Genomic DNA, 18,648 nt, shown 5'->3' on the forward strand with positions numbered 1-18,648 from the left:
TCTTTCGTCACTTGGCACCCGTTACTTGGCACCCGTGATTCTTGAACAATTTGTTCATGTCGCGTGACGGTGTGGTCCCCGAGGAGGCTCAATTTGCAAAGGAGTCAGGGTTACCAGCTGGATTTCAACGGTTGTGTATCGTGGCGAATGTGAACGGGGGTCGTTAGAAACGTCTAAACTGGAAATTTTGGAAGCAAACTTCGGCTTAGCGTAAGTTTCACGGGGAGGATTGAGTTGGTAATGAATTGAAATGAAACTGCGATATATGTGCTTAGATTCTGCGTTGGATTTGTGGCCGCCTGGTCATTTTGAGCTTGGATGTTTCGCTTCTCGGATCGGGCGTTCACAAATAGAGTGTGCAGCCTTAGGCTTCCCATATGGTTAGTAAACCTAGAATTAGATAACTCGCTAAAATGGCTTCAGATAACAAGCGACGCACTGTGGAAGTAAGGTAAGGTATTTTTATTGAGAATTTGACTGCATTTTTTTTAATCCCTCAGAGAGGTCGTAAATATTCATACAAACGCCATGACTTGTATTTCGCAAGATGATCATTTCACAGCTGGAGCTTAGGCCGCCTGTGGATCAGTAAGCTTCGATCATACCATTTTTATCATGATTTATTCTCCACCTAAAAAAATAGCTTCGTTTGACATCTGCTTGTACATTTTTTCGTTAATAAAGGAGCGATTAGGAATATATTAAGCCACACAACAGCCTTGAGAAGCCGAAAATATCGTTCAAGATACATAGATTTAAAATACTTCAAATGGAGTCGTAGCACGTGGTCTTCTTGTTGCAAGAATTTTGGGGTTAAACAAATACCAAAAAACCCCACAGGTTTCACTAACGGGAAGGGGGATCCAGACTCCTCAGAGAGTTGGTGGATAACGAGATTTGTCCCATGACCAAAAGCCGGTTTCAGTCCGGTATAAAACAGGAAATCCTTGTTGGAAAACCTTGTCTGCTCTCTCTTCAAATTTAAAATTTGACCATTACTGGAATAATCTATTCATAAAAAGTCGCTGTATCTACGTTGTTGTGTCGTAGAATTACAAAGAGAAAAAGAGATGCGATTTATCTTTCACATTAACTGTTAAAGCTTCTACGAATCTCGATTTGTATCCCAAAATAATTCTTGCCATAAATGTAAAGTCAGCTGAATGTTTGTTTGGCCAGTAAAAATTACGCGCAGTAAATAAATGTTGAGAGTTGCGCGCTATTTCTAGAATGAAACTAACTTATTGAGGAGTTTATACAAATCAATATATTTTAAATACGCTTTACAAAAATATATTTGTTGCGAAAAACAATTCTTTTCCCAATTTGACACTAACGTCTCTTTACAGGAGCACAATCAAGGCCCGCAAATTTCATTACCTGAGAGCAAAATGACTAGATATTCCAGCCAAGAATATGGCTCAAAAGTAAATGCTCTTTCCCGTGGTGCGCAGTATAGATTTACCGTTTTTAACAAAACTTTTCGTATTGAATACATCAGGTCAAAGCGATAGATGGTTTTCTTTTTGCGCCTTCCGGTAACCATTTGTGTTTGGAGAAGGTCCGTGCTAAAGCTCCTGTTAGGCCCTAATAATCCCTTTAAAAGCCGTTCTGACCAGACTGGGACCATGTGGTCCCACAAAAAACATTGATGAAAGCTGGTTTACGGTAAAATCGTCCAAATAAATGTCACCTGACAGCAGGTCAGTCTTCCTGGAAATCATGGATTTTCCATTTTCTTTCTTATAGCACCTGTGGCCAGCTTTGCAAATGAAATCTACTCAGGATTGCGTTTCCTACCGGCCAGAAATTGCAGTAAACTAGGTAAAGATTCTGATGACTGTAGTCCTTTGAGCTCGAGAAAAAAGTCAGTATTTTTTCTCCCTCAGCTTGAAGTTTCCGCTTTGTTGTTGTCAATCAAACGTCTTGTCATCACAATTACGCCAGCCACACCTACTGCAACAGCCACCGTCCCGCAACCAATTGCTACCACCATGTCGATTATATCAGAAGAACGCTTAGTTCGTTTGGTTTTGCCAGTCTAAAAATACATACAGAAACTTTTTGTATTCACGTAAATAGAATCACAATGTGTATTGAACGAAGACTGAACAAAAATTTCGCTTTTTTATGACGCATTACAATGCAGGTTTTGTGAAGATACATAAAAGCTATGGACGAAATGGGTGCTCTAAAAAACGTTCTCTTGGATTTTCTCTGTTTGAGCCTTTCGCTAAGCGTCGAAAATGCGAGATTTTCATTAACCATAAGCAATAAAGCCAGTTAAAATTAGCCTACAAGTCCCATAGGTACTCCTTAATATGAACAAACAATGTAGGCAAGGTGCACCTTATATCGCTTGGAACTGGTTCGGCCTCTAGTGATTTGCGGTTCACTGAGCCTTCGATGCTTGCAGGAAATTTTGAATTATATTTGTGGTTTTTGTAATTTGTTGATATTGTTGGTGATTTAAAGCTGGACTCTGGAGTAGGATAATATTTATGGTGGTTACATGTATATTCAGGTAAATTTTGCGATCAACATAATTCCTTGTTTCAAAAATTTTTATTCCGAAGACCAACAATGAAATATCCAAACATTTTACCGATTACAGTCTAAACCGCTTGTTTACAAGAAGCCTTTTAAGCACTGCTGTCAATGACCCCACCCCATTGAGACCCTCGTATAACAACAATTTATGTAGACACAATCATGTAACCTACCCCAAAAGCTGTCACTGTGGTCATGTCGTCATCTGGGTTTTCAACAATGAAAGGTTCCGTGGTTTCAATCCCAGAAGCTTTTTCTTGAAGGTTTTCTTCAAGGGCAGGTTCCCCCTTACCCTCTCCTGTGTTTAACAACAAATTTGGTGTCATTTGTTGTGAAGTATTCAGTTACTAAGTCATGATTTTAGTGATTTTTTTATATTTAGCATTTAGTTAAGATTAAAATTCACAGTCCGAAGTCACTTGAATCTAATTATCATGATGACATTTCTAAGTTTGACTGTCTTGTTCAACTACAATTAGTTTGTCTCCCCACCTTGCCTTAGATTCGCACTTAGGTTGTCCTCTTTGCCTTTACATTCAACGAGTGGTTGTGTGATTAAGCATTAAGTTCGTTAGTTTTCATACGTAAGATTGCCGTGAAAATGTTTGGGCTATTTTTCTGACATCAAATATTTAATCTTCCATGCTTACCGATGGTGAATATGAAAGCAAGTATCACAGAGCTCAGAATCAGAGATTAAGAGTCAATCAGTTATTTAGAAAAAGAGTAAGAGTCATAGTCAGCCAGAGAATATCAAAGAGAAAATCCGCTGTTAGTAGATGAACAGCTATTAGAGACTGAGAGACTGAAAAGGTCAGGTCTAGATCTCGGTGCTATGCGTGGTGCTGGCGCCCTGCAGTTTGTTTCTCCCTAACCATAGTGTAACACATTTTTAAACAGTTTTGATTAGATATTTTGGACCAAGTCTGGTCGGTCAATTGGCCAGGTATGGGTTTGTTTAACGCATTAACGCATACTATACTTATAACGGTGATGCTATCCTCGGCATTACTATCATCATTATAATATCGTCATCATCATCATCGCTACTTTATCGTGTTACTTGTAAAGCTAATTCATCTTTTTTTGGAAAGTGTTTGAATTAATGAAAACCTTCTTACCTTTGGCCTCTTTTAGTTTTGTTTGTGAGACCATTGAAAGCATCGTGTCAAATTTGGGATTATCAGACTTCTTGAGGTCACATGAGTCAGAATTGTGACACTTGACTAAATAACAATTTTTGTTGACCATAAAAGCAACGTCGCATCTCTTCGATCCACAACAGTGTTTTACGCATCCGTCCATCTCTTTAATTCCAACCATCTTGTAGTACTTCCCAGCCTTGGCGCCCTTACTGAGGGTCACATTGTAATTCACTGAACTTTTCCTACATGGTGTCTTGTCAGATGAGATCAATTCGAGTTTTGCGTCTAAAACTAACATGGAAAATCAATGCAGCTATGTGTGGGTCAACATACATAACCTAATACCATAACCGCACTTTCTAACAGATATGTGATGAAAAGAATGATCGATTGATGGATTAAAACTTGATTAAAAAAAACTGAAATTCAAGAAACGTATCGCTGTTGGTAAGGAGAATCAAAATTTACCTCTTCTTTCATCTGTCTGATAATCTAGGTTAGCCATCATTTTCATGACACATTAAAAACATTATCTCCAGCATAAGTAAAAAAATTAGGTTTGTTTATCATTAAGAAGTAATTGTAGTAGAGAAAGACTCTAAAAAATAATGGTGTTGAGAAAGGCTACCAAAAGAGACAATTCACAGATGTATCACTGAGGCATAACCTTTATCTCCATTGCGAAGAGAAAACAACGCACAATAATTTGTCTTATCTCACCTACTATACTGCATAGCGAAAGCAGAAATAATAACACAAGATTTAAAGCGCACTCCATATCTTCGATTTTTTCCCACCTATTGTTGAGAAAAAGAAGAAAACGATTAAAGCAATTTAAAAAACTTAACAAACAGCACACCAGATTGGTCAGCCATGTTCTGCGGACAGCAATTAGTACAGTCTCTATCTTTCCGATTGCCAACTCTCCCCAGTCTCTTCCTTCGTCTCGTTGATTTAGCACATAGCTGGCTACAAGGCCGGTAAAACCTCTGTTTCTTGTTAAACTGTATTAACAATATTATTTCCACCTAGTAAGTGTGAGTTGGAAAGAGAATTTCTCCACGGTTAATTTCAAAAGGACCCAATAGATGCCATTCAAATTATCCTCAACATAGTGATCCCATCTTATTTTCAATCATGCCTTTCTTTCTAGAAAATGTACAACTGTCCCTAAATGCGACCGATGATTTGTAGTTGTAGACTGAGTCATCACATTGAAAAACGAAATGAACTTATAATTTCTTTCAGTACATCAACCCATTTTAGACATTCCATCGCGAAAATTCCGACTTTCGTGCGGTGATGAGAGGTACGCTGTCTTTCTGACGGTTTGCACATTGGTGTTCGGATCAGTAGGGCCCCTACTGAAACATCGTTTTATGTTCCACATGGGCACTATTCCTAACTTCACAGTCCTTTAGATAGGTACCAGTAAACTTCCAGGAAACCTTGAAAGTTGTGGGAAGGAAGGAGGGTGGTACCTAGGGTGACCTACTGTTATGGCCACGACGAGTAAGAATCCTCTCAGCAGTTCCACGCCACACTTGCGAAACCGGGTACAGTTCATGATCAGGGAGTGATGGGTAACTGGGTTCCTGAATCTTCTTTTCTTAAGAAAAATAATTTTCTTGAACAAGAAAAGGAGGAACGCCAGGATCTCCACGGTTGCAATGCGTAAAACCTTTAATCTTGCCTAGGAGTGAAACGACTTCTTTGTGTACGTCAAAGATGACAACACCGGCCACGGAAAGAATTTAGTACGGGATCACATTTGAGTCTCATTTCACGCCGACTTAAACAGGTCAATAAACTCTGTTTTGAGATTCCCTGAGGGATGTTTGTGATCAGCATTCCGGAACAGATATACATGTCATCTATTCTACAGATTTTAAAGTCTTTTAATTAACGAAGCAGTTAAAAATTTAGATGTCTCATAGTTGTTATCTGAGTAAGGCTTTTAAAACATCAAGAGACTTAAAGCGATCGAAGAGCACCGACTTCAACATCCATAAACGGCGTGTAGTTGTACAACAAACCGTGAATATGGCACCAGAACAACATCTGAAATGATCTTGTCTATGTCAAAACTATTTCCATTTCAGAGGTTGTGGTATATCAATACATTTTTCGATCTGTTTCTCTTTTCTTTGTCAAAGGATACATGGTATATCTTAAATATCGTATGATAAGGTTTGGAATTCCTTTCGGACAATCCAGCACTAAAATGCCACTCAAAATAAACTACTTGCCTATGTTGACAAAAATTGTCATACTTCCACATTAAGTTTTGCACGAATTCAAGAGCAGTGCTTTACAATTAGTAAAATTGTACAAAAAAAACCCAAGCCTTACCGGCATTTACTTACCGAAAAAGACCGCAGTTTCTGGAGTGTTAGTCGAAGATGAAGTCACTCTTCTCCCTAGAGACCATTACTTATGAATCGAAGCTAACACATGCGTAGTAAGGGGGGCTTAATAGTACCTGTCAGTGACGACGGGTATGTTATGACAGTAACATTGTTCTATGGGTGACATGTTGCAGTAATCGTGTATGCAATATCGCCTTTTGTAGATAGAGCAATTAGTGTCTTGGGTGAACTCATTCGATGATAAGGAAAGTCGCTACGTATGCAGTAAGTCAGATTCATTCAGGCATACTGTCTGATTAAACACCAGGCTCTGTAGACCTTTATCAAGCCAAGGACTGATGTAGGGAATGTTGCAAAGTAACACTTCTGATCTCTATGGCAACAGGTGTTTGAAAACATGTGTGTATATTCAACGAGTTAGCACTCTTTTATGCTTGTCTTGGCTGTTTTGGTCATCTTTGGTCATCTAATTTTTTCCCTCGGTTTTGACTCCGATCCGCACTCTGTAAAAGGGTTGAACCCTGGTTTCAACCTCAACTGTGGGAGTAATCCCGAGGAATGCGAGTGGCCAGGTCGTCAATCGGTGTCGCCTTTCGCACTTATTGGTTGAGGAGCTTGGGGGGGTCCAGTTTGTTGAGAAGATTGACTAAGCCATGATGAAAAGAATTATTTCAACAAGATCTTAATTTGGCTCACATACCTGTATAATATTTAATGTGATTACCCTGTGTACATCCGTCCTTCCTACTCAAAGGGAGGGGGACGTGTCTGCGCAGGCTACAAGTTATAGGTACAACACCAGCTTGATCCTTTAGTTGGGTCCTCTAAGGAGCAGTTTATATTCATCTCCGGAGGGGGGGTTCAAGGGATTTTTTTCAAGGGGGGGTTACACCGTTTTTAGTAGGAACGGAGGGGGATCAGTCGTCGCTAACAGAGTATGAAGGGGTGACTATAGAAAATTGACTGCCAATAAGAGGATGGGGCAGGGGGGGGGGGGGGGAACGGGAAGGGCATTAGAATACTGCACAGCCTTGGAGGATCAGGTACATTTTATTGCGACACATCGAGATCAGAGAAAATGTGTTCCAAAAAAAACTCAGGAATAGACTATTTTTCTTTCGATGTTTACTTCTCCGTTCATTTATAAACGTAAATATCGCATAACTACAATTATACAATGCTGAATTGTTCTTTTTCTTGAGGTTTTTGCGATCATTAAGCACAAAGTTCTGCAGTTTCATTTCAATTTGATCTGCAACGTCTTATTTCTCTTAATATAAAGTTTAGCTCATTATAAACGAAACAGCGTAACGGTTCACATTTGCGCCGCTACTTTACTTCAATTATTAAATGTATATTGAATTATATTAATGTAATATATAAATTTTCGATCAAACCATCACCTATTTATAACATGAAGATATCTGAAACAAAATAAGAACACCTCCAAGCTTGAGCATTTTAAAATCATTTTGACACAATGGACAAACCATGTCATCTGTGACTTTGACTGATTCGTGAATTTCAAATTAAACGAAAAATCGATGCAGTTATACAGCCATTCATACAAATACAATAAAGAATCGATACTGAAATTTAAAGCATAGTATTATTACCGACTTTGAGGCGGGTTTCTTCAATTTTCGACAACTTCACCACCTCATCAAGACCATATTTATATTTTTTTTTTAACTTAAGGACACAAGAAAGCTTTATTCAAAGCAGAAGAATAAACTACTAATTTAAAGTTCAAGCCCTTTTGAGGTAAGAATCGCCCCGACACCAGTGAATGATACATTATTTCCATAAAATCGTATTAATTCTCCGCTACATTCCATCTAATGAATCATTCGAATGATAACTTGTCTTCCATGACTAATCACAACAGGTCATCAGGGGAGTCACGTGTAGCCGCGTCCTTTTTGGCGCGAAGATATCGCACGACATAAACCACAGTCGCTAAGCAAATCCAGCCGCCTGCCACTGCACAGCCAACGCCGACGGCTAAGACTGAGCGGTAACGACCGCGCTCGGCCCTCCTGTTATGACGGCTGTGAGCCTCACGGCTGCGGTGATGTCGCGGGATTTCGGACTGGGAACAAATAAATGAGGCGAAAATGTTATTCATGAATTAGGACGCTGCCTCTGGTTTGAGGGTTGGCTTTAGCTAAAGGTTTAATGAACGGACAGATTTACATAACTATTGCTGTGCGATGCACTGTGCGATGCGCTGTACAATTGAGGCCTTTTCCTGTTGAAAATTTGTTATTTTTTTCCGTCATAGGTTATGAACGAACAGAGTTAGCGGGACAAAACCTTTCTATTTCACCTGCGTTTCTAGTAAATACGATGACACCAAAAGCAAATTCTCACCCTTTGAGACTCCTTCTCCTCTTCGCCATCGGGCAAATCTTTTTCTTGAATGGCACCCGATTTGCCTGAGGATGAAAGAAAATTAATCCTCTTTTAAAATTTGAAATGAAATGAAAGCAGACAGCAGACCAAAAATCAAAAGTTGTAACGTACCGTCCCCATATTGTACTGCAAGAAACAAAAGAAGAACAACGGTAGCCAAGCACCAAATCGACAAGTGCATTGTGGGATCGAGAACCTACATCGCTGTGAAAAGAATAACAGTAGCACATCAATCACGTGGTCTGGACTTCTGTTAAAAAAGGAGGAGTGCTTCACACCCCTTTGCCGACAAGGTTCCTTTTTCGCACTGTTGCTTTCACCAGAAGGTCATCTGTTCCCTCAACCACTTACGAATCGATACACATTATGAAATCCTTTGATGAGGATTGGATTTCGACACCCATTCGATAAGCTCTCGAAAGAATTAGCAATTCATTTTTACCTCACCACGAGATTCCCATTAGTAGCACTCAGGGGTTGTATTTAGTTTAAAGAAATCACTGATTGTAATCAAATGTAAAGCCGATAAATAACAAAGGTTATTAGATTCAGTCCAATTGGTAGAGCAGGCGCCTGATTTATTTTAAATATGGAATGAACGATTTGAAAATAAGAGAAAAAGCTACCGCAGTGAAAATTATTATGTTTCCATAGGGTGAGAGCTGGCTGACCAGATTGTTCAGCCATAACTCTGTCCTTTATAAGAACTGACCGGCCAGATTAGCCAATTCCAAATTGTATTTCCAATTCAGATGAACTTTTACTGAAATGGGGGTAAACTACCGAAAGCGATTCCGATTTTGGATCACTCACAGCCAATGGAAAGCGCCCTTAGTTCGTGATTCTGCGCATTGTGTTGGAAACCATCAACATTGTTAAAGTGGTTTATTTTGATTATATGCACGCACTCACCGTTCTCAAACTACCTAGTAAAGAACGAGGTACATTTTTATTGTACCTTTATATTTTTAAATGCACCTCAGACTTACATCTCTCGTGCCCTCTAGTCGTGTTCCGCACAATTAGATCAAACTAACGATAGTAGGTAAATGTATTATTAAAATAATACTTAGAACACCCCTGAAAGATAAAACTTTTCAATCGTGCCATGAGCTACGGTTAATTGTGGACCAAAGCATTACAGTTTCTCGAGGGAAATTTGTCAAGTTTTCTCGTCGTCAGTTAGATCATCTTTAAATTGGCTTTTTTTCCTCTCCGTTAGACAAAAGGTTTTGTATTTTCAAATCAACAACCATCTCACTTACAATTTGCTTTGATTTCCCTTTTTTTCAATCTCCTTGCCACCACTGATCTCTCTTCTTAGATTCTTCCTTTGAAGGAAATGTTCTAACACTTCTCCCTATCACGTTTTAATTTCTTCCTCTTTCCTTTTTGCATTGATTCCCAAGTAAAGCCAGTTTCTTTGTTCGAGCCCGCGAAATTGTTTTCTTACAACCCTTCTGTGATGTTTTTGAGTTACGTGCTCTTTCTTAAAATGTTTTTCTGAAAACCTGCAATTAAAAACGAAGAAAATCTCCGCCATTGTAAATATTTGGTAGAGTCACCCGTGCATTCAAAGGACATCTTGGAAAACAATTGCGTCGGTAATTAGTCCTATATTTAGACATTAGTTTTGTAAATAACACGTGTTCTCCTTAGCACGTGCATTTATCCATCTATAAGTTTTTCTGATATACAACAGACACTTTTCGTCTAACATACTTGTGGATTCAAAGGTTGTCTTTCGAGCCATTCCCCAATATTGTCAAAGCATTCCAGCCACTAAGTACCCGGGAGTCCATTCGGCCTTGTGTAGCTCAACATATTCAATCATTTCTACTCACAATTTTCGATTGACGATTCGTACTTCTGGTTCAGCGCTACGGATCGAAAGGCTCAGGTCGAAGCTGTCTTCTTAAATTTGGATAAAAACGTGATGTAGTGCTAGTTGATTTGTGCTGCCAAAAGCATTGCAGCTCTGAGAGCGAGAACTGCCGTTCTTACGTGTAGTCAGAGGCAAGATGAGGTTCTCCGAATCGCATATATTTCGATGAACCAACATAAAGTAATGTGTGAATGGCCTTCGAGGGTAGCTTCCAAAATATCGGTCTCTCCGACCATACAATAGAGATTGACCTTGAGCGTCTTCTCAGCTTTTACCATCAACCCCACAGACACACTTAAGAAACCATTTAATTCTTGTGTCAAATTTGCCTCCTAGTCTGATAATCTGGTGATACAATGTAGCTGAAATTTGGATGCCCGCCGATTGAGGTTTTCGCGCATGCTGTTTTCCATCCCATAAACACTGTGAGACTTGCATACACAACAAAGTTTGACAGCAAACGACCGTCAAAATGTTTTTAGTCTTTATTTAACACAATAATGAAAGTAGAGAAGTCTATATTACACAAGGAGCTCGGGGCCTTGATCTTCAACAGAGTAGACTTGAGTCTTAACCTTATCACACCACTCCGATAACCGATCTCTCATGTGAGCAATCTGTAACGAAATAAAACAGCTTAAATAAGTATGCAGCTTTCCCGCTTCGCGACATATTAAGGCACATAATATAGCTACACGAGTCCAGGACAGAAGTTAAATGGCATTGGGAATACCGACCTCACTTTGCCGACGAATCGAAACTGACCAATCACAATTGACGATTGCTATTTGAGTAGCAGCAGATATCAAGTAACACAAGCTTTCACAAACCAATATCTCTACAACATTCGACTAAAAAAAGCTTTACTTGATTCTGTTGATGACTCCCACCCAGATTTAAGATACAATGCCTTTTAATTGTACATAAAATGTAAGTTGACGTTTCCTCGAAACAAGATTTTCGAAAACTTCGAGGTTCGAGGCTCGAAGCGAGTTTCGAGACGAAAAAAAACAATTTGGGATTAATTTACTACACGACAAGAAGCTTCCAGCCTGTTGTCTATTTTACAGGAAAGAAATTCTTACAGCCTCACCTCTTTCGGGTTACATGTGTACTCGTCAGAATGATTACACTACACGATCGTCTCTACTTCAAACGTATTACTATGAAAAATTTTCTATTCGTTTCCAGCAAAGCAATTACTGGTCAACCGTGTCATGTTATCTTTTTCGCATAAGCTAATGAAAGTTGCTAAACTAAGGAGGTTCCCCTCAGCGTCGGAAAAATACCAGCACTAAAGGATTATTTTATTCACCTGAGCTAGGTCCAGTACCCTTGGTTGCACCCAAGTCATGTGGACCATCTGTTCAACCTCATCAATCGAGCCTGGTGACGAATGACAGATCGTTTGTCAAAAAAAGGAAATGGGACTAGCTTACCGTAAAGTACAATAATGGGTAACTGGCCTTGTTGTGTTGTCTGTCAAAAGCCAATATAATTCCCCCTAACAGGTCACTAAATCTTAAGAAGGTTTGATGCTTACTCTCAGTTGGTCAAAGGGGCAAACAAGTATCAATGTGAGAAACTTAAGAACAAATAATCCCTCACACACAAGGGGAAGCAATCCATGTGTACGTCCAATGAAGTGAAGTAAAGCAAGAAACAACAGCCTAACGATGAGATTCATTACAAATGTAAAACTTCTCCCCAAATGCAAGGCTGACAGGGGCAAAAACCAAAGAAACTGATAAAAACTATATTTTTTTAAAATTTCCCTTTGCTTTTTTTCTAAGTTGAATTCAAATACATCACAAGAACTCTCCTACATGGACTATAAGTAGAAAAGTTGTCAAAGACTCTAAGCACAGTCATATTCTATACCCCTCACCTTTAACTAAGCCAAGAGATAATGCTTTCATAACAAGAAGTTCAACCTGTTATAGACAAAGTGAACAGGATTTAAGTCAATGCCCTTGAATGTCAACAAAGTATGTAAGTTCATAGCATTCAATCTCCTCACTCACAGAGATAACAAAGGGCTGACTTGGGGAAACAGGAAAAAGAGAAGAGAGAATCTTTGGAACTAAGGCACAAACTTAATTTTAAATTTACCCTGGTTCTATACATGTGTTAACTTTTTGACATTCATTTTTCTCTCTAAAAAATCACTTTATGCCCTTCACAGAGAAGTGGTAGAAGTTTCAAAGCAGTCTTGACTGTAGCAGCTTAAGATAGGCTTCCTAAGGCATTGTTTGGAAATCAAGCGGGAAGACACTGTATGAATTGTTATCAACATCCTTAAACTTTGTAGGCTAAAAGGAAGAAAGGAAACTGAACACAACTATAGAATCATGCATTTGGAAATTAGTCTTAAATATTTCACCCAAGGGAACAAATAGGATAAACTGATACAGGAGGAAAGCAAAATGAAAAGGCTTGAGGCAAAAACATTTTTTCAACATTGCACTCATTCTTCAGAGAGGTCCAAAGTAATTTAAAGTCTACCTGTACTGTTCATGTACCCTTTGCTCTTAAAAAAAACATGGTAATGTCATAAACTTTTAAACAGTTTCCCATTTTCAATTAGATGAAACAAACCAAATTTCACGTGTAGTTGATAACTTGTGACAAAACGATTGTTACAGGTGAACAGGGGACCAGCTGGAATAAATTTCAAAGCCAAGTTTGTCTACTTATCAAAAGTCCCTTGCTAAAAGTCAGAAACTTTGGAGCACTTTCAAAAATGACCAAAGTGCCAAGGGTAGATTTACACTATCAGCCTTTCAGTCGCACTACTGTTCATTTACTCACCTCTTCAAGTGGTAGCTGTGCTTCTTTTGATATCATTTCAAATGAGAGGTTTCTGTCATTGGAGGGCCTTTTGAACGTAAGCTGTTATAATAAAAGATGACTGTCACTACAATATATGTGTACAGTACTGCCACATGTGCTTTTGTGCTAGTAAAGAGGATGCTAAAATCCATCAGTAACTGACAAACATTGTTTCGTGAAGTGAATTAAGAACTGACCTCCATCAAACAGAGCAGGCTGATCTTCTGTCGCAGGCTTTTGTAACTGGCATTCAAATCAGCCTGTTTAGAAAAACGAAGACAGTAATTGACTTTAGATTATTGATCAACATGTAAAGCTACCCTACATAGTTGCTGAAGTATTTTTAAATAAAAAACCTTATGAGAAACAAATCTGTTGCAGGCAACAGCATACAATGTACTGGTAACCTTTTAATATAAGTTCTCTGTTCCTGGCAAGATAAAGTATATTGCAAGCTACAGGTGTACATGTGTGTTGAATATCAGTAGTTGTAATAAAATACAATCAGATCAAACTACAATACATCTGCAAAGAACAATTTTTTCACATTTTGGCCGTACCTGTTTTTGCCAGTGACGTTTCAGGAGTTCAAACTGTGTTATGTCTCCTACAAAAAGATAAAATTTACTGGTCATGATGAGATAAATATGATATCATCTCCACTTGAATTGCAAAGAAAAAATTGTTAAGAAGTCATCCACTAAATTTTCATTTGGGGGCTTATCCATTACTTAACTTGTTTCCTGAAATAATACAGAACTGTAATTCATCCATACTCTTTACCCCTTACACCATAACATCAGTTTGCACATTCTTCACATTGTTTCTCCATACACTTCCTAAGGTCCTTCATTCTTGTAACCCTAATGTTTGATTCAGGGATGACATTGTTTGGGGAAATTGGATGCTACATGTATGTACATGTAGTCATTGTTAGGGACTAAAGTGTAAACTGGTTTTACTCGCTCATCTTTGACAGTAATATGATAGTACATGAATAGTACAATAAAATTCTTATTTAGCCCCACCTGACAACTGCACTGTTTATTTTTATCCCCTACATTGACGTAATTCAGTACCACATGCATTGTAATTAAAGTAATACACTACATGCAGATGTATACTTGTGTTAAATTTTACATAACATAGCTTTACTCACCACTATTAAAAGCAAAGAGAAGCTCTATTAGCCAACCATGCTCTGTTCCATGGAGAGACTGTAATACTGGATGTGCCAGCTGAAAATTGTTTATAAAATATTATTCATATTAAAAATGTTCAGCCAGTGTTCCAAGCTGTTACCTTTTTGGTGTTCATGATGAGTAAAAGGAACAAAAAAGTTTGGTAACTATTGGTGCAGTGACTGTCACATGTTCAGTGACCACAATTTGTGATCAAGTTCCAAGTTACAGAGTTTTTATTACAGAGTGTTTACTGTTTCTCTCAAGTTTAAATGCAATACTTCCTTAGTGAATATAATTTGTTGCTTTTACCAGTAGCCACAAAGTGTTGCCTGAGTATCAAACCAAACAGTGTGGCATTCACCACCAAACCAAATGACAATAGTTTGGCAATTAATTTAAATCAACAAGTGTTGTCAGCAGCACAATCTGTTGTGCAGCATTTCTCAGAGTGTCTTTTCCTATTACATGTATTTTGTCATCTAAAACCATTTTCTTGCTTTACTGGTAAGCTGCCCACAGAAAAAGAATTGAATTTGGAGCACTGAACACCATTAAAACATTGTGTACTTATTTTGCATTGTGCATTTAACTTACCAACTCTCCAAAGTTGTAAATATCATTTCCCAATAGGGCAGCAAGAGACAAGTGTAAAGCTCTATCAATTTGGTCTCCAACTAGCAACAGAAAAAGATACAATATTAGTTAACTTCAGTTGGTAAGATTCATCCAACACTTACATGTACACTTATTAACCCTTTCACTCCTAAGAACTTGATTTCAGTAATCCAGTAAGCGTCTGCTGAACACTTCTCCCATAATTATTTTAAGAATTTGGTGTTGGATCAAAATTAATGATATCCCATACTTAGTACTGCATGCACACATGACACATACTCTGTAAGGGTGTAAATAAGCACAAACTGGTTCTACCCTATTGCATCACAACCAACAAATGTATGTAATAGTGACAACAACAACAACATCTTTTATTTAAACATGGTGGGTTTTAAAGCTAATATAGCTTATGGGGCCATGTAAAAATGTTAATCAAATAATAAAAGTAAAAATAACTATCTAACTAACTACTACTAAGTGACTATCTCGTGAGACAAGAGTTTTTGTTCCTATAAACAGAAACACATCATTTGTACAAAACCATTACACTGTACTATGTATCAGATTCTACAAAAGATGTACTTTGCACACATCTGCTGCAACTACAGTGTAAGAGAAATTTAAACATACTTTTCATGGCACTAACTTCCACACATCCCAAGAAGCGCAGTGCATCTCTGTAGTAGTCATTATATGAACCAGTAATCTAAGTAAATAGTTCAAACATCATAAGTAAGTGCCACTCAAGTAAAAAAAAATGTAGTAGACTGTTTGAACTAATGTCAAACTTCCTGGAAAGGCCCCAGAGGTGTTCATGAGGGATGACAAGAGAGAGATGATTGAGAAATGTCCATACCAAAATGTACAATGGTGATATTTTTGCTTCATTTGAAGCATTATTATCAAATCATTACAAAAAGCACAGTAAAATGGTTCTTATTCAACTTTCATACCCCTAACTTTTCAAATAATAATAATAATAATACCATTAAAAATCTGGAGATAAACAGAATTAAGTTCAATCTTTAACTGTGGTACGCCATAAATGCCATTATCACAGCCCCTGTGCAGCTAAAGGAGTAAGGATTCAATGTTACCTAGCAATTGATTTTAACTCATCTCACTCACTTTGTGGTAGTTGCTGCAGAGTTCATAAAATCTGCCATGGACTGTAGTAACACCATCAATAGTTTCAAGCATCCCTCTGGCTTGTTCAATTAAGGCCTTGAAAAATAAACACATGTTAACAGCTGTCTTTGAAATCTTAGGGACTAGGTTATGATGATATGTACACTGTTATTATTAATGAAGAATTTATATGAAGTACCTTTGTTTCCTCCATTTTGTTTTGTTGAAGCTTAATGTTTCCAATTGCTGTCATACAAAGAACCTCTGCCTCTACATCATTTTTTATCTGAAAATCAAAAACAAAATTAACCTTTCCTCTTAAATGTATTCACTTTTACAATGGTGCAAAGGTGACTAACAATTGCATTTTATGTCTTTATATATTATCTTGTACATGGAAAACAACTAAGCACAAAATACAATACAAGAAAAACGGATTGAAGACATCCTTTTTTTTACAAATTGGTTGAAATTCAACTAAAATTTGACTGTATCAAGCACTTTGGCAAATAAAAACCAAATAAGAAGCACAAAAGTACATGCACACAAACCTTTTCTTTTTCCCTCTCTAGAAACTCTATAGCAGTTTCTGGTTCTGCCAAAAAAAAAAAAGATATCCTCTACATGAAAATAGAATTATGTGTGTATTGTGGCCTCTTCACTCTCAAACTTGTGAATTTGACAGAAGGAGACAGAGGTACAACTGCTTTACAACCTTATTGTGGCCTCTTCACTCTCAAACTTATGAATTTGACAGAAGGAGACAGAGGTACAACTGCTTTACAACCTACCTTTTATTTCCTTTATCACATATAGCACAATTTCCATGAGTGAAAGCATGTTTATTCTGTAATCAAAAACATAGAAGCTGTAAGGTTTAGACTTTTTGCATTATAATCAAGTGTTCACTTGTCAGAACTGGACCACATAAGACAACAATTTTCAAAGTTTGGTCTATGTAGTAGCAATGATGACTACACTGAACAAGAATTATTACATTAATTCTTCTGCTTTTTTTTTCAATCTAATGTTGGAGTTATTTGGAATCTGTCCTGAAAGCATCATAGACAAAATCATTTTCATATTACAGGGTGGTAGAAGCCTTTAAAATGTATTGTTTAGTGACAGCTGTTTTTCAATGCATAGTTCTATTACACATACTGTATGTCATACCTGTGTTCAAAGTCTGCTAGGAAATTTTCATACAACTAGAAAAGAGAACTTGAGGTCAATATACAGCAACTAACACATGGTATTAGCCCTTAAACTCCCAAAATCTTATTGTTAATTCTCCCCTCTGGCTGCTACACATTTCCTTGTAACTAAGTCACAAGAATTTGATGTTAGATCAAGATACAAATTCTAACTGATAAGTTTTGAGTACTCTCCTTACCTGTTTGCAGGACAGTGTATGGATATTATATGGAGGAGTTAAATGGTTAACAGGTACCAATTTTTCAACATTAAAATTAACTGACATAATTTTAGTTCTTTGTTTTTTTAACAACTATAATAAATGAATAAATCCAAATACATGCATCTACTTGCATACTTTGCTCTTGTTAGGTAAGTGGGTCTGAAAGCATATTACATTGTACATGTATAGCACAAATCTTCAGCACTTCAGCTGTGTCCAACTGTGAAGACACTGAGCAATTATAGTGCTTTACCTCTACAAGCCCTCCATATTTGTTAAAGTAGTCACTCTTGACAAACTCAGTAAGTCTCAAAGTCAGTTGATGCCATAACCTAAAGAGTCATAAAATAAATCGCATTAAGTCCTATAATTCGTTATTTACAGTTATAATAAATATTCTATAAAGACTTTTCCCATCACCAAAAAAATAAAGCGTATTAATAAAGAAAACACAACACTTATCGTTTTCAACTATATTCATGGAGGTATGATTATCAATAATAAAGTATAATTTCAGTATTTTAAGCATTGGGTTTGACGCTGTTGTTGTACCTTAAAAACAATCAGATCACATGTCAATTAACATGTGCACAGTACAGGGACATTTCTGTCATTTGGAAAAAGACGAATTAGTATCTCTAGAGCAAAGAAATCCAAAAGCCAGCATTAGTACCCATGAATCACTGAAAATTTCTGTAGAACTGGGATAAATTCTTCGATACCATAACCAAGAACAACTTTACACTAAGCTTGAGTCTAAAAGACTGAAACTCGATCAATGACTAAGCACTTCCTCTTATACAGCTCAGAAGCGACCAAACTTACTTCTTCTCGTACAATTCACCAAGATGGGCCCAATCTGGTGCCATGGCTCCCCCTTCGCTTTGTTTTCTGCTTATGTATCCCTTAACATCCCTCATCTTAGACGAAATATTGAGTACAACTCAAGACTAATCCCGTAAAATTTTTTCAAAATGGCGTACTCATGGAACAACTTGAGCCATCGGTAGGCTGACCAGCGGCTGGTTGTTTCAGTTTGAAAGTGGGAAGAAAATGACTTTTGATCATAGGAAAGATTGTGCGGCCAGCGTCAGTATTTCGCGCCAAA

General features: G+C 37.6%; 3 protein-coding genes across 3 annotated transcripts; all 3 read right to left on the reverse strand.

Annotated features, from left to right (window-relative positions):
- Nucleotides 1–461: 461 nt before the first annotated feature.
- Nucleotides 462–6,113, reverse strand: LOC131788226 (uncharacterized). The gene is made up of 5 exons (XM_059105312.2): nucleotides 6,062–6,113; nucleotides 4,416–4,492; nucleotides 3,672–3,986; nucleotides 2,724–2,848; nucleotides 462–2,041 (listed from the first exon to the last, which is right to left on the reverse strand). Exons 2-5 carry the CDS (start codon nucleotides 4,471–4,473, stop codon nucleotides 1,886–1,888), a joined length of 654 nt encoding a protein of 217 aa, XP_058961295.1. The 5' UTR covers nucleotides 4,474–4,492; nucleotides 6,062–6,113; the 3' UTR covers nucleotides 462–1,885.
- Nucleotides 6,114–7,192: 1,079 nt separating this feature from the next.
- Nucleotides 7,193–9,984, reverse strand: LOC131788244 (uncharacterized). The gene is made up of 4 exons (XM_059105337.2): nucleotides 9,745–9,984; nucleotides 8,591–8,683; nucleotides 8,438–8,502; nucleotides 7,193–8,156 (listed from the first exon to the last, which is right to left on the reverse strand). The coding sequence occupies exons 2-4, from the start codon at nucleotides 8,658–8,660 to the stop codon at nucleotides 7,944–7,946; spliced, it is 348 nt and encodes a 115-aa protein (XP_058961320.1). The 5' UTR covers nucleotides 8,661–8,683; nucleotides 9,745–9,984; the 3' UTR covers nucleotides 7,193–7,943.
- An 842-nt stretch (nucleotides 9,985–10,826) lies between these two features.
- LOC131788204 (26S proteasome non-ATPase regulatory subunit 13) lies at nucleotides 10,827–18,529 on the reverse strand. Its single transcript, XM_059105281.2, has 16 exons — nucleotides 18,366–18,529; nucleotides 17,794–17,872; nucleotides 17,297–17,331; nucleotides 16,915–16,970; nucleotides 16,675–16,718; nucleotides 16,323–16,409; nucleotides 16,124–16,219; nucleotides 15,626–15,701; nucleotides 14,975–15,054; nucleotides 14,356–14,434; nucleotides 13,757–13,803; nucleotides 13,394–13,456; nucleotides 13,176–13,256; nucleotides 12,253–12,298; nucleotides 11,680–11,750; nucleotides 10,827–10,981 (listed from the first exon to the last, which is right to left on the reverse strand). The coding sequence occupies exons 1-16, from the start codon at nucleotides 18,458–18,460 to the stop codon at nucleotides 10,886–10,888; spliced, it is 1,131 nt and encodes a 376-aa protein (XP_058961264.1). The 5' UTR covers nucleotides 18,461–18,529; the 3' UTR covers nucleotides 10,827–10,885.
- Between the last annotated feature and the right edge of the window lie 119 nt (nucleotides 18,530–18,648).

The sequence above is a fragment of the Pocillopora verrucosa genome, chromosome 1 (assembly GCF_036669915.1).
Source record: "Pocillopora verrucosa isolate sample1 chromosome 1, ASM3666991v2, whole genome shotgun sequence".
Lineage (NCBI taxonomy): Eukaryota > Metazoa > Cnidaria > Anthozoa > Scleractinia > Pocilloporidae > Pocillopora > Pocillopora verrucosa.

Bases quoted from the DNA above. Each gene is read 5' to 3' on its own strand.
- LOC131788226 (XM_059105312.2), bottom strand. From the start codon at position 4,473: ATGGAGTGCGCTTTAAATCTTGTGTTATTATTTCTGCTTTCGCTATGC. The intron at 3,987-4,415 runs GTGAGATAAGAC...TTTCCATGTTAG, and splicing joins TTCGCTATGCAGTATAGTAG to TTTTAGACGCAAAACTCGAA. The intron at 2,042-2,723 runs GTAGGTTACATG...ATGTATTTTTAG, and splicing joins CCACAGTGACAGCTTTTGGG to ACTGGCAAAACCAAACGAAC.
- LOC131788204 (XM_059105281.2), bottom strand. From the start codon at position 18,460: ATGAGGGATGTTAAGGGATACATAAGCAGAAAACAAAGCGAAGGGGGA. The intron at 16,220-16,322 runs GTACTTCATATA...TTATTTTTCAAG, and splicing joins ACAAAATGGAGGAAACAAAG to GCCTTAATTGAACAAGCCAG. The intron at 13,257-13,393 runs GTCAGTTCTTAA...TTATTATAACAG, and splicing joins GCCTGCTCTGTTTGATGGAG to CTTACGTTCAAAAGGCCCTC.
- LOC131788244 (XM_059105337.2), bottom strand. From the start codon at position 8,660: ATGCACTTGTCGATTTGGTGCTTGGCTACCGTTGTTCTTCTTTTGTTT. The intron at 8,503-8,590 runs GTACGTTACAAC...TTTCATCCTCAG, and splicing joins TGCAGTACAATATGGGGACG to GCAAATCGGGTGCCATTCAA. The intron at 8,157-8,437 runs GTGAGAATTTGC...ATTTGTTCCCAG, and splicing joins AGGAGAAGGAGTCTCAAAGG to TCCGAAATCCCGCGACATCA.